Source organism: Haliotis cracherodii, unplaced genomic scaffold, assembly GCF_022045235.1.
Source record: "Haliotis cracherodii isolate W230 unplaced genomic scaffold, xgHalCrac1.p SCAF_4, whole genome shotgun sequence".
Lineage (NCBI taxonomy): Eukaryota > Metazoa > Mollusca > Gastropoda > Lepetellida > Haliotidae > Haliotis > Haliotis cracherodii.
The window spans coordinates 1885045-1902854 of record NW_027266297.1 but is presented as its reverse complement, the minus strand read 5'-3'; the positions used below and the strand labels follow the sequence as shown (position 1 = coordinate 1902854).

At 42.5% G+C, this 17810-nt stretch overlaps 2 protein-coding genes across 2 annotated transcripts; one reads left to right on the top strand and one right to left on the bottom strand.

Annotated features, from left to right (window-relative positions):
- Positions 1–1727: 1727 nt before the first annotated feature.
- LOC139478851 (uncharacterized) lies at positions 1728–11514 on the bottom strand. The gene is made up of 4 exons (XM_071261516.1): positions 11445–11514; positions 4905–5196; positions 3554–3703; positions 1728–2900 (listed from the first exon to the last, which is right to left on the bottom strand). The coding sequence occupies exons 1-4, from the start codon at positions 11512–11514 to the stop codon at positions 2522–2524; spliced, it is 891 nt and encodes a 296-aa protein (XP_071117617.1). The 3' UTR covers positions 1728–2521.
- Positions 11513–14797, top strand: LOC139478365 (uncharacterized). Its single transcript, XM_071260803.1, has 5 exons — positions 11513–11567; positions 12633–13202; positions 13530–13709; positions 13809–14138; positions 14232–14797. The coding sequence occupies exons 1-5, from the start codon at positions 11513–11515 to the stop codon at positions 14795–14797; spliced, it is 1701 nt and encodes a 566-aa protein (XP_071116904.1).
- Positions 14798–17810: the final 3013 nt, after the last annotated feature.

Sequence of the window (17810 nt, the reverse complement as noted above, 5' to 3'; positions counted from 1 at the left end):
ACATTCTAAATGCTGCAAAGCTAAATCAGTAGGTTAGACCAAAATTCAATAAAAACGTTCAACGGGTAAATATCGTCTCGATATTCATAGCCGTGTGTGCAAACTTTCAACATGAACAAATAAAAATGATTTATAATACGAACTCTAAAATGACATACATAAAACATGTCAGGAAAATAAGGTAACCGGTAATATTTATGGGAAATATATGACACTATAGGCCGTTGGCAATTATATATATCATATATATATTCAACATTCACACAATTGAGGTTAAAAATACAAAATGGTGTAAACATTTAGAGCGGGCTCATTTACAAATATGTTTCTATACATTGTGACGAGAGTGTGCTCAGCTTATTGAACACGCCCGGCGTATTCATTCGCTCAACTCCCGGACTATGTCCTTTTCCTAAATCCAACCTTTCAAAATTTTCCACGCACAACATCCACGCACTGTACACTCATAAAACATGCATTCACTTATCTGAGATGTGTTTAACACGCTTTCAATACATTTTCATTGAATAATGAATCTAGATTTCGAACCTAATATCAAAGGATTCTGGCGCGATTAAGGGCCGCACCTTACAGAACGCACAACAGAGTCAGAAAAGAAGGATGTAAAACTGTACATGCTGTGCGCGAACTATAAATGATATAACATGGCTGTCTAAACACGTAGACAAGTGCAAACTCTCTCTCTCACAATCTTGTATTTGGAACACACGTAAGTTCAGAATATGTATTGTACAAACAACGAAAGTTAAAGCTGGGATGTTAATAAATCGTAGTTTACATGCTATCGCGCGTCGGTCATGCAGATAAAGAGTCAAACATGATCAAAAGCGTACACTTCTTATTGGAGGATTTACCCATAAAAAACTGAACGTACCTTCAGTTAAACTCAAACGTCAAACAACTTATATCAGAAATACATCTTATTGTAGGATTATATTTATATTGTTGGGGAAAACGAAAGCGAGACTTCAACAAATAACGTTCTGCTTTTTACTCGACTGGAAACAAACTATCGTGATCAGTACACAAAATGTGTTAGGATTCACTGGGTTAAGTACGTACTTAAAACAAGAACAGGGATCATGGACGTACTCTAAGCACATGCAAGGCACAGACAGACACATGATGGATGTGAAATTCTCTGAGCACATGCAGGGCACATACACACATATTGTACAGACTGTGACATTCTGTGGATGTGAAACTCTCTGAGCACATGCAGGGCACATACACACATATTGTACAGACTGTGACATTCTGTGGGTGTGAAACTCTCTACGCACATGCAGGGCACATACAGACACATATTGTACAGACTGTGACATTCTGTGGATGTGAAACTCTCTCAGCACATGCAGGGCACATACAGACACATATTGTACAGACTGTGACATTCTGTGGATGTGAAACTCTCTGAGCACATGCAGGGCACATACACACATATTGTACAGACTGTGACATTCTGTGGATGTGAAACTCTCTGAGCACATGCAGGGCACATACACACATATTGTACAGACTGTGACATTCTGTGGGTGTGAAACTCTCTACGCACATGCAGGGCACATACAGACACATATTGTACAGACTGTGACATTCTGTGGATGTGAAACTCTCTCAGCACATGCAGGGCACATACAGACACATTTTGTACAGACTGTGACATTCTGTGGATGTGAAACTCTTTGAGCACATGCAGGGCACATACAGACATATTGTACAGACTGTGACATTCAGTGGATGTGAAACTCTCTACGCACATGCAGGGCACATACAGACACATGATGCAGAGACTGTGACATTCTGTGGGTGTGAAACTCTCTGAGCACATGCAGGGCACATACAGACACATAATGCACCGACTGTAACCATTCTGATGATGTGAAACTCTCTACGCACATGCAGGGCACATACAGACGCTTACTGCACCGACTTTGATATTCTGTCTACAAGAAACTATCTTAGTACATTATCTCCTGATTCACACACATTGGCTGCACGTAAACCACTACATAGGTTGCGGTAAGTTTAATTTCTCATGTAATACATTACTTATGTACTCGACAACAATGACAATCGCCCGAAAAAAGAGAACTATTTTCATCCTGCCTTTTGATAATGATTACTTTCGCTACTGATATGACAAAAACACATGGTTTTTTTCATATTTGCCTTACAAGTTTTGACTTGGTGTTTAATATTGTTAAAATAATAAGCTGAAGTCCAAGTACCATTTCAGCGACATAACGAGATGGCCCGAGTGATCTACCCTATTTAAACCAGGGATAATATTCAAATTGAAAATCCTAACAGTTATATTACTGTCCTTTGATGTATTGTGGAATGATATAGTACATTTCTGTAGTCGCTATATGACTAAACTATTGCAGAGACGACATTAAATTATCATCCATTGCTCAGATGTGCAATCGGCCACAGCAAAAGTTCCATACAGGAATTACAGTGTCTCTGTTGTCATCTTTCTCATATCGCCCCCAATCTATGAAGAAACAACAGGTATCTCATAGGAAGAATCATCACTCCTGGAGCCAGCGTCATCTTCTGTGTGGCCCATAGGGAGGTAGTTGGAGTCAGTAGGCAGAGCAGGAGGAGGTACGTCGTAGTCAGTGTCCTGAGTCGGGTCCTCTTCATCCTTGCTCCCTTCCTCGGCGTGGTGCATGTTCAAGTCCATGTTGAGGTAGTCTGGCGTGACAGGGACTTCATACATATCGCCCTCGTCTGGGGCAGCTTTTTCCTGTCTTGAAACTTTATCTGCATCTCTATCGTCCTCGTTGGTGGTTCCAGGTTGATCTGCGTGGGAGATAGGCTTAGTCTTAGGCTGGGTTGACGACATGGCTGATTCTCTCTTCGCCTCGGTCCTGAACGTATTTGATAAATAATTTAATAGCACGTACTGTTTGAAAAGGCATGACGGAAGCACATAAACATTTCGGTTGTTTCCCTGTATATCAGAATTAATTCTAATCAGGGAGTGGCACTCTCAAAGTGCCTTATATTACCCAGGCAACGGATCATTGTACATTCCTTTGGCTTTTTTCCAGCCATATGATGGCGGTCTGTAAAAAACTCGAGTTTAGACAAGACAATCCAGTCATTGACATCATGAGCATCGATCCACGCAATTGGAAAACGATGACATGCATCAGACAATTCAGCAAGCCTGACCACCTTATCCCGTGAGTCGCCTTTAACGGCAAGAAGGGGTTGCTGAAGACCTATTCTACCCCGGATCTTGATGGTTATTGACATGAATAATGAGTAATGATCATCTCGCCTAGTGAATATATTTTGTCCTCCGATTTTGCTACCCCTCCTTTCCCCCTCTCCCCTCCCACTACAACCTCCCCCAAACACAAATAAATAAATAAATAAATAAACAAGATTAATTCTTTTATTTAAATAAATAAATAAACACATAGATAAATCGTTCATTGGATATGCTGGATGTTTTGAGACATGTGTTTTTTGTTTGAAATGACAATCACTCACAGACAAAATATTGATTAATTACTTTTTTTGTCCTCGTGTTCCTTTTGTCACCTCCTCGTCAACATACGTGTTCCTGTTGTTGCTACCTTTCCTGTACAGCGACAAGATCCGCGGTGCCACTTGCTCCTTAGACGGAAGTGATCCTGATTCAAGGTTCCCGTGTTCGATGTTCCTGCATCATAATGTTACAAAGTATTCCTGTCATGTATTGCAACCTTGTGCCATGGAGACTCGGGTTCAAAGCGGCTATTATATTGGATAAAGTTGTCTGGTTGTGTGACTTGATTGTCATCGTACCATGCGTACAGGCACCAGTATTTCCCGATGGCGTGGGACGCTGCTTATGGTTTTAGTCATTGGTTTGCCTTGAATGGTTATGACGGACCGCTATGGAGTAGGCGAGTGTTTCTTAATCTGGTTGTGACGGACCGCTATGGAGTAGGTGAGTGTTTCTTAATCTGGTTGTGACGGACCGCCATGGAGTAGGTGAGTGTTTCTTAACCTGGTTGTGACGGACCGCCATGGAGTAGGTGAGTGTTTCTTAATCTGTTTGTGACGGACCGCCATGAAGTAGCTAAGTGTTTCTTAATCTGGTTGTGACGGACCGCCATGAAGTAGGTAAGTATTTCTTAATATGGTTGTGACGGACCGCCATGGAGTAGGTGAGTGTTTCTTAATCTGGTTGTGACGGACCGCTATCGAGTAGGTGAGTGTTTCTTAATATGGTTGTGACGGACCGCCATGGAGTAGGTGAGTATTTCTTAAACTGATTGTGACGGACCGCCATGGAGTAGGTGAGTGTTTCTTAATCTGGTTGTGACGGACCGCCATGGAGTAGGTGAGTGTTTCTTAATCTGATTGTCACGGACCGCCATGGAGTAGGTGAGTGTTTCTTAATCTGATTGTCACGGACCGCCATGGAGAAGGTGAGTGTTTCTTAATCTGGTTGTGACGGACCGCCATGGAGTAGGTGAGTGTTTCTTAATCTGATTGTCACGGACCGCCATGGAGTAGGTGAGTGTTTCTTAATCTGATTGTCACGGACCGCCATGGAGTAGGTGAGTGTTTCTTAATCTGGTTGTTGCAAACCACCATAATGTGGGTGAATACAAGACTACTGTTGTTCTGAGCCAGGAAATAAATACCTATTTTTGTATGCAAGCTATGTGAATGGCGGGCGACATTTAGGGCATGATATGCTTATACATTTTTCACAGCTATTTTGCCCTTCACATCAAATGGAAACTGTTTCTGTGGAAATCTAGTCTGATTATGCCCTTGCATTGACATTATCTATTTACTGTTGTAGTTTCACTAAAAATACTATTTTCATACAAGATAGGCCATGTTTTCAGAGGATGAATATGCGTTACCTTTGTCGTTTCTTCCACAGATAGTGGGCACCTATGACGATCGCCGCGATGACCAAAGCGACCACCAGCATGACAACCCCCCCAGCAAGTCCCGCTTGGAATGGGCTGGTAGAATCCAGTGTCTCTTTACAGCTGTGACCAGTGAAGCCGTCCTGACAACCCCTCAAACAGACGCCGGTGTCCTGGTGGCAGGGCTCGCCATCTATGCAATGACCACAGGTCAGGGAACAGCTCGGTCCAAACTGACCAGGGCATAGTACACGTGTGGCACCGGTGCTAGTGGAAACTGCTCCTGCAGATTGCATTGTATAATATGCATTTTATAATTGTACCACAAGTTAACTATATTCATAAATACGATGGGATACATATGTTTTGGTTGTCACTATCTATACTCAATAGTTTGGAAAATTCATAGGTGTGCAGGTCTTTTCGTAGAAAAGGACCCGAAGAGCTACTGTCAAATTCTATCACCATAAGTATTGTGTATAAGGTATTGTAATACCATTGACAACTGAAACTCGTTTATAGCGTGATAGATTGGTGCCTGTAAGTGTATTAGCTACAGATAAATGGGCCTCATTATATTTTTTGTCACTCGTTGTTATGTCAAGCATACATTGTATGAATGCGTCATAATTCACCATTTGATGTTATGTCATACATTCAGAGTATCAATATGTTTATCATACCTCGTCATTCGCTGTTATGTCATACATTCAGTGTATCAAAATGTTTGTCATACCTCTTCATTCGCTGTTATGTCATACATTCAGTGTATCAATATGTTTATCATACTTCGCCATTCGCTGTTATGTAATACATTTTCGTAATAAATACATGTGTCACTACTTCATCATTCACTGGCTCAATCCTGGTTTTGTTGCAGTTTTGATCAAATTGTAAACATAACCAACCAAATACACAGTACCGAGTAGTATAGGTAATGATGGTTCTGCCGCAACCCCACTGGAGCTGGATTTATTTACCTATACCGCTACTACAGGTGACATTTTTTATGCCAAAATGATTATGCGATTCAACGATAGTCATGAGATTAAGTTAAATTGGCTCTAGCTCACCAATACCTGGGGCCAATCATTGCTTTAGATGAGCCTAAATGGTAATAAAAATATTCTTTATTATTTTTATCGATAAAGCGATATTCAACATTTTTATTAAGTTCTTCGTTCATTTTACTAGGAGACCAGGCTATATAATTACACTTTTCTTGTAAATTGATAAGAAACAATTGATAACTGTATTTGGTTGGTTTGACATCACTGATATAATAAAAACCTTGTGGTAATTCTCTCCATTTAATAGCTTTTTCGATCTCCATTATTATATATATTTATGTAAGCATTTCTCATCCTCGCTAATACCACTGGTCTTATGAGATTTTGATCGAATCTCCTGCTTCATTTCGTTGTATTTGGTGAGTTCTGACAGCACTAAACCAAACTCATCCTCGGATATCTTACAATCGACAATTGCTGTCGAAATATGATCCTCATGATGTTCAACTTTGCTTCGGCTAGTATCCGAATACTATCGTGTTTTAATGCTTTCTTTTGCAACCTACGAGAAATGAATTTTATCGCTATTCCTGCCAGTCCTGAGACTCCGGCAGCTATTTCCATGCCGAGCACGATAGGCGCGGCGATTAAAGTTGATAGTAAACCGACACCGGCTACACCGAGTCCCATGCCAGCTGCTACAAGCGCGGTGTCAACTCCGTCGAGAGCATTCACGGCTTTGCAATACTTTTTATATAATCCAAGTCTCAACTCCCTATCCTTCTCTATTCGATGTTTTATGTCGCTTATTTGATGTAATCGAAATCCATCAACAGTTTCCATCTTTTCAATTGCTTCATCGAGCGCTGGATATTAACTCATTGTGTATATAATAGTCTTTAATTGGTCTTGCTTAAATGTTTTGAGAGTATACATCAACCTTATCAAATGTATATTATACGGCAAGAATATCTTAGAAAGAGAAATCCTACCACTTTTAATAATTTGAACCCCCTCGAGGGTTGCAACGGGTGATGCTCCGATATGAATAATACTGCAACGTTGACGCTCGTGTTTCTTGAGCCATTTAATCGATAGACCTGGTAATATTTTGAAGGCATCTTCCGGTGCATATCCGAACAAGACATCAATAATAAGCGTAGAAATATTAGGTATTGCACTCAAGTTAACTTTAATATCATCGAATTCTGTAACCAAATTTAAACTGACACATTTTTTAAGGCCGGACGACTATATAACATATGACCTGGGTTTTCTGGCAGGGGAGTGACTAACACACTTTTTCGTTTTGAAGGGATATAAGCCGCGAGTATGATGCCACTATTTATTATCTAAGTTAAATTATGTCCCTTACCCATCATCACATAAGGTGGGGTAATGACGATATTCAGTAGCCACTCGATGTTTGCTTCGACTATAGTCCATTTATTCTCACCGTTGCGAATAATATTGTACGAAGTGCTTTTAAGGAGTCTACTAACGTTGACATCGCTTAAATCTTCTAGATTTTTCGGGAATGTAACTTCTTTCCACTTGTATACATTATCGTGTAAGTGTAAAGCGTATAACTTACCATTGGTACCGGGTTTATCAAATCCTTCCGTGTCTCCGAGATCGGAAAGCGCAATTGTATTACATTGTCTGAGCGTTCCAGGGCCTGATGCATCAACCATTATTTATAATATGGAGTGTTACACTTAAGTATCCTTTATGTACAGGTTGGTGTTTACATCTAATACAGAAATTTTGAGGTCTGAAATAATACCCCGCTTTAATTTTTTATATTGTAATAACGAGAAAGATTCCGTTCTACCGCTATTATATTTTTCATTTTTCACTGGAATACATCTGAGCAGAGTTGAAGGACTTTCTAGTTGAATATTATCCGTCGTGCTTATTTGATCAAGATGGATGCACAACTCTTTATAGCGAACTAAGTCGGGTAATGTATCTCCATGTATTGTTATGTTGGGTTTTATAGGTTCGTCGTCGAGTGTAAATCCAAGTTTAGGTACTAAGTTAACGGAAATAATTACACTTTTTTCTCCAGTGTTTAAATTCAGCATCCCATTTGACTCATTTTGTGTGAGATTCATTCCATTAGGCTTAAAAACTTCATCATTGAGTGAGCATACGCTGTAATACCCATCAGGTATAATAATAACTTTGTCAATAATATATCTTTCATTCATTATTAATATCAAATTATTTTCTTTCATAGCATTTATATTGGTCCACAGCGGGTAATACGTTCGCATAGAGCGACTTCGAGTTGTCCATCTGAGTTATCGATAGTATGAAGAAATTGAACAGACTGACCATTTGTTATTCCCAGGAGTGTAACATACATATCAAATATACAATGATACTATATCATAACTTAAATATGGAATCAACCATTATTTATAATATGGAGTGTTACACTTAAGTATCCTATATGTACAGGTTGGTGTTTTACATCTAATATAGAAATTATGAGGTCCGATTGGTATAAAGGCTGGGAACTTTATAGTAACGATTGGAGAGGTGATATTATGAGTTTTAAGAGTGGTTTAATTTATATTGTTACAAAATTTATACAAATGAACGATACCGCAAACGCTTGGAATGAATTTCTTAATGATAAAACGGAAAATAATTTTACTAACCCAAGATTTAATGAATCGATAAGAACCTATGTATGGGCAATTCTCGGAGCACAATTGCAAACACGAACGTCCATTATCGGTTCTGGGACGGCGCTCGATGCGCAAAAACAGTTTCTCTCAAACGTGGAGGACGCCATTAATTCACCAGTTGAGATACCATCGATAAGACGATCTATAAAACGTTTTCAAGATGTATTACAGTACGCTCAATCCAAAGTGGACTTCGTTTATGCTCCGGGATTATACATGTCTCCGAGTAATATGGAACTTAAGATCGGTCAAGTGATAGGCTATAATAATAAAATTGTTATTGCTACCGATCAACAAAAACCAGGTATAAATTCAGATATGAATGTCGAATTAATAACGCAAACAATCACAGGCGAAAAGGGAATAGTCTAGCCACAAACACCACATGTTTCACAAACATCTACTGACGCACAACCACAAGTGTCACCGCATATTGCGGCTAAAAATCAACAACATATCGATGAAAAAACAGCGCTTGTATTAGGTGGAGTCGCGGCTGGTTTACTCATGATTTGGTTAGCGAACTGATTTGGTTAAATAGTTCTTAGCGGATACGTACAACAGCCCTGCGATTGCTACGATCAGCCCCCACAAGTTTTGACTAAGCCAAGTTGTGGTCTTAGCTAATAAATTCAATAGCCAGGAAACGACACTCCCTATTATACCGGGAAGTGCGGCCGATGGTTTCTCGAATTCGACTGATTTGCGAACGAAGTGCCTTTCTATTACTGGAAACTGCTTCGAGGCGGGCCGATCTTTCCTTTTCTAAGTTACGTAATCTTTCCGCTACGCGGCGTCTACTGAACTCATCGCCTGCCTGTTCAAGTTTTGTTTTCTCTTGAGCTATATGCTTGTCGATTTCGGATATCTTGGCGGTATTATTCATGAGTTCTCCCCGCATTGTTTGCATTGCCTTGTCAAGACCTCGTAATTCCCCAATACTAAACTCCGAGGATGGTACCTGTAACTTGGAATTATCGTAATAGGTATCTAAGATTTCTCCGAGTCCGTTCGAGGCCACCATCGAGGCTGCTTCCAAATTATCTGTGTTACTGAGTTCAGTGCGCACAGTCCTAAGAACCTTAGTAGTCTTCGCGGAAAGTCGTGAGTAGTCCACAAAACCTAATTTATCACGAACAGTGCTGATACCGTGTTTACCGGCTATCGTAGGCAAGGCTAGGGGCTTACGAGTACGAGAATGCATAAGATCAATATCCGGAGCGACACGCAGTCGCAATATTCCTTTACTATCTAGCTCAAACTTTGAATAGTCACGGCCAATAGGGGTATCTTTAAAGGTATCGTAATAATCATCAACGGCTGGTTTCAAAAGTTCATCATTTACGGTTGGGTTCAAAAGTTCATCGTTAAGATTCATAAAGCTGGTTTCATCAGTATCTTCGATTGGATTCTGATTATCAACGTCATCAAAGGTATCTAGATCAAAATCAGTCATTTTTATATTAAACATAGGGTCCATGTTTTCAATATAACAATGTCTTCGCAATACGGACGCAAGTTAAACCCACAACGTAGACTTCGAGATCCATTAGGGGTAAAGGCAATTCGTCAGTCTGTAACTATAACTAATAACCCTAGTACCATCGATCAGAATCAAACGCTTCTGGTTCGCTTTCCTAATCTCGGCGCACACGATGTGTTAGTTCCGGGAACTTTCCGACTAGCGTTTACGATTAGTTTGACTTCTACCGACGTTAACAGGGAGCCCGTTCAGAACATAGGTCGTGCTATCGTTATGAAAATCGCGATTAAAATTAGCGGTAATGAGGTTTTGAGTATCGACGATAGCGATGTATACTATTGTTACATGGATCTCTGGAGAACGGATAATGAGCGGGAAAACTCACAGTACCAAGGTATTTGTAATATGAACACATTGAGACTGCGCGTGGGCGCTGAAAATGGTGATGATACCTTCGTAAATGATAAGGCCGTTGCCGACGCATTAGGTAACTGATTCTATGTTCCCCTAGACTTTAAATTACTAGATTCCCACATGCCCTTTTATCAAGCAACCCTAGGCGATAGGTTAGAATACGAACTCACTTTTAATGACTACAGTAGAGTAATCAGAGCTGCTGAAGATGCTAGCTATTCCATTGACAATATCTCGCTCGAGTACGATATGATAACGGATCCCGAATTAGCCAGACACATTCGTAACCATTATACCGGAAGTTTAGCCATTTTGTACGATCGCGTGCTGTGACACCGAAAGATCACGATGGACAGAAAAGATACGATGTGGAATATCAATCTAAACGTCCCCACGAGGTCGTTGAAGGGTATTTTAATGTTGTTCGAGGACCCCTCCGATGCGTTTAAAAGAAATACCGAGACGTTCTACAATCCCAAGATTACAAAAGTAGAATTGACTATCGAGGGCGTTCCTAATCAACTATATAGCCAAGGAATGCTAGCGTATCACCAGTGGGATGAGATTAAAAAAACTTCCTTCTATAAAACGTTCCCCGGAAGTTAACGGGGTCGTGAAAGATCTGTCTCTCGGGAGTGTATCGATGGGTGAATACCTCACCACGAAGTACGCGCTATGGCTCGACATGCGGACAACGGACGATGACCAACTACACAGCAGTGGGAGGAGAATAGAAAATGCTAGTGTCATGTCTTCCTCCCAGTATCAGCGACATTACTAACCTCACATCGTGAGTCAAGTCAAAGAATAATCTTTCTCTGAAAAAAACATTCCATTGGGCGTAAAAGGCAAAATTTCGATGATACATATATGAGCCCAGTGAGGACACCATTAAGTGATACACTAGTACGAATGGAAATCTTACCCGTTGTACGCCAACGTCCTAGTGCTATCAAGAAGCATAGGAGCATGGCACTGTGAAGCAGAACCGACATGGTGGATGACGGAGGGCTGCAAGTGTCACATTGGTGTGATGTTGATATCAGTTGTATGTAATAGGAAGTAGAACACGAGGAAAACATGAACGTTGAAACTTATCAATAGACGGGATGTATACTTCAGAGAGGGGACCACGATTCACACTCCAGCTGAATAGAATGCATTGCGGAACAGCGTTGTGTGCTCACCACGTCCGGATACATTATCCTGAATGTGTGTGTGTATGTAACTATTTGTGAACTGCAACATTGTGTAAATAAATGTAAATACTAACGTGTTTACCGATTTGAATGTGGCCAATGTGTAAATAAATGAAAACACTGTTCATGTAAGAATGAGCGTGACACTGATTGAGAATGGTGAAGCTGTAACATATGCAGTGACACTGGCTGAGAGTGGTGAAGCTGTAACACATGTAGTGACACTGGCCTAGAGTGGTGACGCTGTAACATATGCAGTGACACTGGCCTAGAGTGGTGAAGCTGTAACATATGCAGTGACACTGGCTGAGAGTGGTGAAGCTGTAACAGATGCAGTGACACTGGCTGAGAGTGGTGAAGCTGTAACAGATGCAGTGACACTGGCTGAGAGTGGTGAAGCTGTAACATATGCAGTGACACAGGCCTAGAGTGGTGAAGCTGTAACAGATGCAGTGACACTGGCTGAGAGTGGTGAAGCTGTAACATATGCAGTGACACTGGCTGAGAGTGGTGAAGCTGTAACATATGCAGTGACACTGGCCTAGAGTGGTGCCGCTGTAACAGATGCAGTGACACTGGCTGAGAGTGGTGAAGATGTAACATATGCAGTGACACTGGCTGAGAGTGGTGAAGCTGTAAATATGCAGTGACACTGGCCTAGAGTGGTGAAGCTGTAACAGATGCAGTGACACTGGCTGAGAGTGGTGAAGCTGTAACAGATCCAGTGACACTGGCTGAGAGTGGTGAAGCTGTAACATATGCAGTGACACTGGCTGAGAGTGGTTAAGCTGTAACAGATGCAGTGATACTGGCTGAGAGTGGTGAAGCTGTAACAGATGCAGTGACACTGGCTGAGAGTGGTGAAGCTGTAACATATGCAGTGACACTGGCCTAGAGTGGTGACGCTGTAACAGATGCAGTGACACTGGCTGAGAGTGGTGACGCTGTAACATATGCAGTGACACTGGCTGAGAGTGGTGACGCTGTAACAGATGCAGTGACACTGGCTGAGAGGGTAGAGGCTGTAACACATCCAGTGACATTGGCTGAGAGTGGTGAAGCTGTAACAGATGCAGTGACACTGGCTGAGAGTGGTGACGCTGTAACATATGCAGTGACACTGGCTGAGAGTGGTGACGCTGTAACATATGCAGTGACACTGACTGAGAGTGGTGACGCTGTAACATATGCAGTGACACTGGCTGAGAGTGGTGACGCTGTAACATATGCAGTGACACTGGCTGAGAGTGGTGACGCTGTAACACATCCAGTGACACTGGCTGAGAGTGGTGACGCTGTAACATATGCAGTGACACTGGCTGAGAGTGGTGAAGCTGTAACAGATGCAGTGACACTGGCTGAGAGTGGTGAAGCTGTAACATATGCAGTGACACTGGCTGAGAGTGGTGAAGCTGTAACAGATTCAGTGACACTGGCTGAGAGTGGTGAAGCTGTAACAGATGCAGTGACACTGGCTGAGAGTGGTGAAGCTGTAACATATGCAGTGACACAGGCCTAGAGTGGTGAAGCTGTAACAGATGCAGTGACACTGGCTGAGAGTGGTGAAGCTGTAACATATGCAGTGACACTGGCTGAGAGTGGTGAAGCTGTAACATATGCAGTGACACTGGCCTAGAGTGGTGCCGCTGTAACAGATGCAGTGACACTGGCTGAGAGTGGTGAAGCTGTAACAGATGCAGTGACACTGGCTGAGAGTGGTGAAGCTGTAACAGATGCAGTGACACTGGCTGAGAGTGGTGAAGCTGTAACATATGCAGTGACACTGGCCTAAAGTGGTGAAGCTGTAACAGATGCAGTGACACTGGCTGAGAGTGGTGAAGCTGGAACATATGCAGTGACACTGGCTGAGAGTGGTGAAGCTGTAACATATGCAGTGACACTGGCTGAGAGTGGTGAAGCTGTAACAGATGCAGTGATACTGGCTGAGAGTGGTGAAGCTGTAACAGATGCAGTGACACTGGCTGAGAGTGGTGAAGCTGTAACATATGCAGTGACACAGGCCTAGAGTGGTGAAGCTGTAACAGATGCAGTGACACTGGCTGAGAGTGGTGAAGCTGTAACATATGCAGTGAGACTGGCTGAGAGTGGTGAAGCTGTAACATATGCAGTGACACTGGCTGAGAGTGGTGACGCTGTAACAGATGCAGTGACACTGGCTGAGAGTGGTGAAGCTGTAACAGATGCAGTGACACTGGCTGAGAGTGGTGAAGCTGTAACATATGCAGTGACACTGGCTGAGAGTGGTGAAGCTGTAACAGATGCAGTGACACTGGCTGAGAGTGGTGAAGCTGTAACAGATGCAGTGACACTGGCTGAGAGTGGTGAAGCTGTAACATATGCAGTGACACTGGCTGAGAGTGGTGAAGCTGTAACAGATGCAGTGATACTGGCTGAGAGTGGTGAAGCTGTAACAGATGCAGTGACACTGGCTGAGAGTGGTGAAGCTGTAACATATGCAGTGACACTGGCCTAGAGTGGTGACGCTGTAACAGATGCAGTGACACTGGCTGAGAGTGGTGAAGCTGTAACATATGCAGTGACACTGGCTGAGAGTGGTGACGCTGTAACAGATGCAGTGACACTGGCTGAGAGGGTAGAGGCTGTAACACATCCAGTGACATTGGCTGAGAGTGGTGAAGCTGTAACAGATGCAGTGACACTGGCTGAGAGTGGTGACGCTGTAACATATGCAGTGACACTGGCTGAGAGTGGTGACGCTGTAACATATGCAGTGACACTGACTGAGAGTGGTGACGCTGTAACATATGCAGTGACACTGGCTGAGAGTGGTGACGCTGTAACATATGCAGTGACACTGGCTGAGAGTGGTGACGTTGTAACACATCCAGTGACACTGGCTGAGAGTGGTGACGCTGTAACATATGCAGTGACACTGGCTGAGAGTGGTGACGCTGTAACATATGCAGTGACACTGGCTGAGAGTGGTGACGCTGTAACACATCCAGTGACACTGGCTGAGAGTGGTGACGCTGTAACATATGCAGTGACACTGGCTGAGAGTGGTGAAGCTGTAACATATGCAGTGACACTGGCCTAGAGTGGTGAAGCTGTAACAGATGCAGTGACACTGGCTGAGAGTGGTGAAGCTGTAACATATGCAGTGACACTGGCTGAGAGTGGTGAAGCTGTAACAGACGCAGTGACACTGGCTGAGAGTGGTGAAGCTGTAACAGATGCAGTGACACTGGCTGAGAGTGGTGAAGCTGTAACAGATGCAGTGACACTGGCTGAGAGTGGTGAAGCTGTAACATATGTAGTGACACTGGCTGAGAGTGGTGAAGCTGTAACATATGCAGTGACACTGGCTGAGAGTGGTGAAGCTGTAATATATGTAGTGACACTGGCTGAGAGTGGTGAAGCTGTAACACATCCAGTGACACTGGCCTAGAGTGGTGAAGCTGTAACATATGCAGTGACACTGGCTGAGAGTGGTGAAGCTGTAACATATGCAGTGACACTGGCTGAGAGTGGTGAAGCTGTAACACATCCAGTGACACTGGCCTAGAGTGGTGAAGCTGTAACATATGCAGTGACACTGGCTGAGAGTGGTGAAGCTGTAACACATGCAATGACACTGGCAGCTACAAAGGCTATACGGTATAGAGCTGAATTGATTACAGCTGAATACCGTTGTCAAACTCGAAAAAACGGGGAAAAGTTCGATTTATTCGAGTTTTTTTTATTTCAGGAAAAACGGTTTGACACATCGGTGTACGTATTTGTGTGCGTATGATGACGCCGCACCAAGAAATATGTCAAATTTATAACGGCAGTCTGTAAATAATCGACCCCTGGCTAGACAGCCTAATGACTGACATCATGACAATCAATGAACGAGATGTATCTATGCATATTGCCCTTACAACATCATAAAACATAAAACAAAATGTCTCCCAAATGTGGAATCAGAAACAGCCATAACTTCCTTACGGGTAACAAATTGAAATATTTTCTTCTGGCTTAACTCGGTGCTATCTATACTCACACGCAAAAGAAACGCAAGTGGTTTTAAGCAAATAGGTAACAAACACGGAACCATACATTGATACGAGTTTTAGCATGTAGTGAAGCCTGATGGTGTTATCAATATTTTTGGTTGCATTTTCGAAGCCCCAAGTAAAAAAGTAACATAGAAAACGAATCGTCAAAACGCACCATTTCAATTAATATGTGGGTATCATGCACCCATTTCTCGCGAAATCGAAAATGCACGAACTGTAGTGGGTATAAAACTGTGGCAGATTCATCTCTGGCAATTTCAACGTTAACATAACCACAATTTACCGTCTCCTGCATCGATACAATGCTACACAGACCACAGATGACCTTCCTCGGAGCGGTCGTCCTAGGGTCACCACACCTCGACAAGATCGGTAGGTTACCCGTCAACACCAGCGTCATCCGTTCCTAAGGGCAAGTGAAAGTGACAGATCATAGGAAAACATAATCGACACATTAGCCCGGACACTGTGATCGGACGTCTCCGTTCCAAAAACCTCAGATGTCGCCGACCAGCACGTCGTTATGTTGTCCAACCACGGCATCGACAAGCACGACTTCAGTGGACACAGGATCATCGCAATTGGCTTCATCGTGAGTGGAGGCGTGTCATCTTCTCTGATGAAAGTCGCTTTTGTGTCTCCCATGCAGACGGAAGAGTCAGAATTTGACGGCGTCGAGGTGATCGTTTCGCTGACAGAAACGTTGTGGAAAGGGATCCATGGGGTTGACCTAGCGTCATGATATGGACAGGGATTGGACTTGCGAGACTTGGATCCATGTGCTTTCTGAATGTTGGTCAAGGTCGGGGGCACGGCGTCACTGCTCAGCGTGTATATCGACCAAGTGATCAGACCCCACGTTGTTACACTTTTTGCACAACATCAACAACACATTTTCCAGCAGGACAACGCTCGTCCCCATGTTGCCAGAGCTACCATGGTCTTTCTGCAACAACACAACATCCGTGTTCTACCAGCCCACAGCCCTGATCGGAAACCCATTGAACACTTGTGGGATGAGGTTGAAAGGCGTCTGCACAATATGTGCCCAGTCCCTACAACTGCCGATGAACTACGCACAGCTGCTCTGGATGTGTGCAGGAGGATCCCTTGGCCTTCACAAATCGTCTGATCCACTCAATGTACAGGATATGTGTGGCAGTGTTCAATGCTAATGGTGATCACACCAGGTATTGACTGACATTTTGGGTATTGACCCGAAACTGTGTAAGCCCTTAACACTTGAAAAAAATAATTATTTCATCTGCCTTTTAATCCATTAAACTGTCTTTAGTCAATTTTTTGCCAATCTTTCCATATTAGTATGTCTTGTCTTTACTGTTGAAACTAAATAACATGTATACTTCATACACGACTTGCGTTTCTTTTGAGTGTGAGTATACTTATCATAGGGTGGTACAGAATAAGGATATAATCCCACATGTCTATTCACATGCATGACTACATCTGCGATACAGACTCGCTGTGCTCACTTTCAGAGAATGTGCTGGGCTTCCTCACTGATAACATTTACGTACAATACAAGGGTAAGACATTTAAGCAAGAAGGGGGCATCCCCATGGGCACCAATTGTACTACCCTTCTTGCTGATTCTATTTCTTTAATACAAATGAATCGGAATTTCTGTTCGGATTCGCAAAGTCAAAACAAGGTAATTCAATTTAAGTTTAACTTAAGCTTCAGGCATATCGATAATCTGATATCGTTCAATAACAATCAAATAACCTATTCCCTTCCACCGATACATTTTCACGAACACCTGGTATCATTACTTTTTGATAGTGATTCATAAAGACATGCTCATGATATCGACTCTGCTTTATGCTTTGTGCAGAGATTTCTATTAGATATGGGTTGGGTTTTGTCGCTTTATATACATTAGCATATGTATTTAGAATCCGTATATGTGTGTCGTGCGGAAGGTTCATGTGTTGTTACATTGTTGGCGATGGTTGACTTTTCTTAAATATACACTTAGTTTATTTTTTCAACTGATCACTCAAAAAAACTTGATTGTAAGTTTGGTGT

Coding starts and splice junctions, on each gene's coding strand:
- LOC139478851 (XM_071261516.1), bottom strand. CDS start 11,514: ATGTCGGTTCTGCTTCACAGTGCCATGCTCCTATGCTTCTTGATAGCA. Junction 5,197..11,444: donor AGGACGTTGGCGTACAACGG/GTAAGATTTCCA, acceptor TGCAATCTGCAG/GAGCAGTTTCCACTAGCACC. Junction 3,704..4,904: donor CTGTGGAAGAAACGACAAAG/GTAACGCATATT, acceptor ATTATGATGCAG/GAACATCGAACACGGGAACC.
- LOC139478365 (XM_071260803.1), top strand. CDS start 11,513: ATGGTGGATGACGGAGGGCTGCAAGTGTCACATTGGTGTGATGTTGAT. Junction 13,203..13,529: donor AGTGACACTGGCTGAGAGTG/GTGAAGCTGTAA, acceptor AAGCTGTAACAG/ATGCAGTGACACTGGCTGAG. Junction 13,710..13,808: donor AGTGACACTGGCTGAGAGTG/GTGAAGCTGTAA, acceptor TAACATATGCAG/TGAGACTGGCTGAGAGTGGT.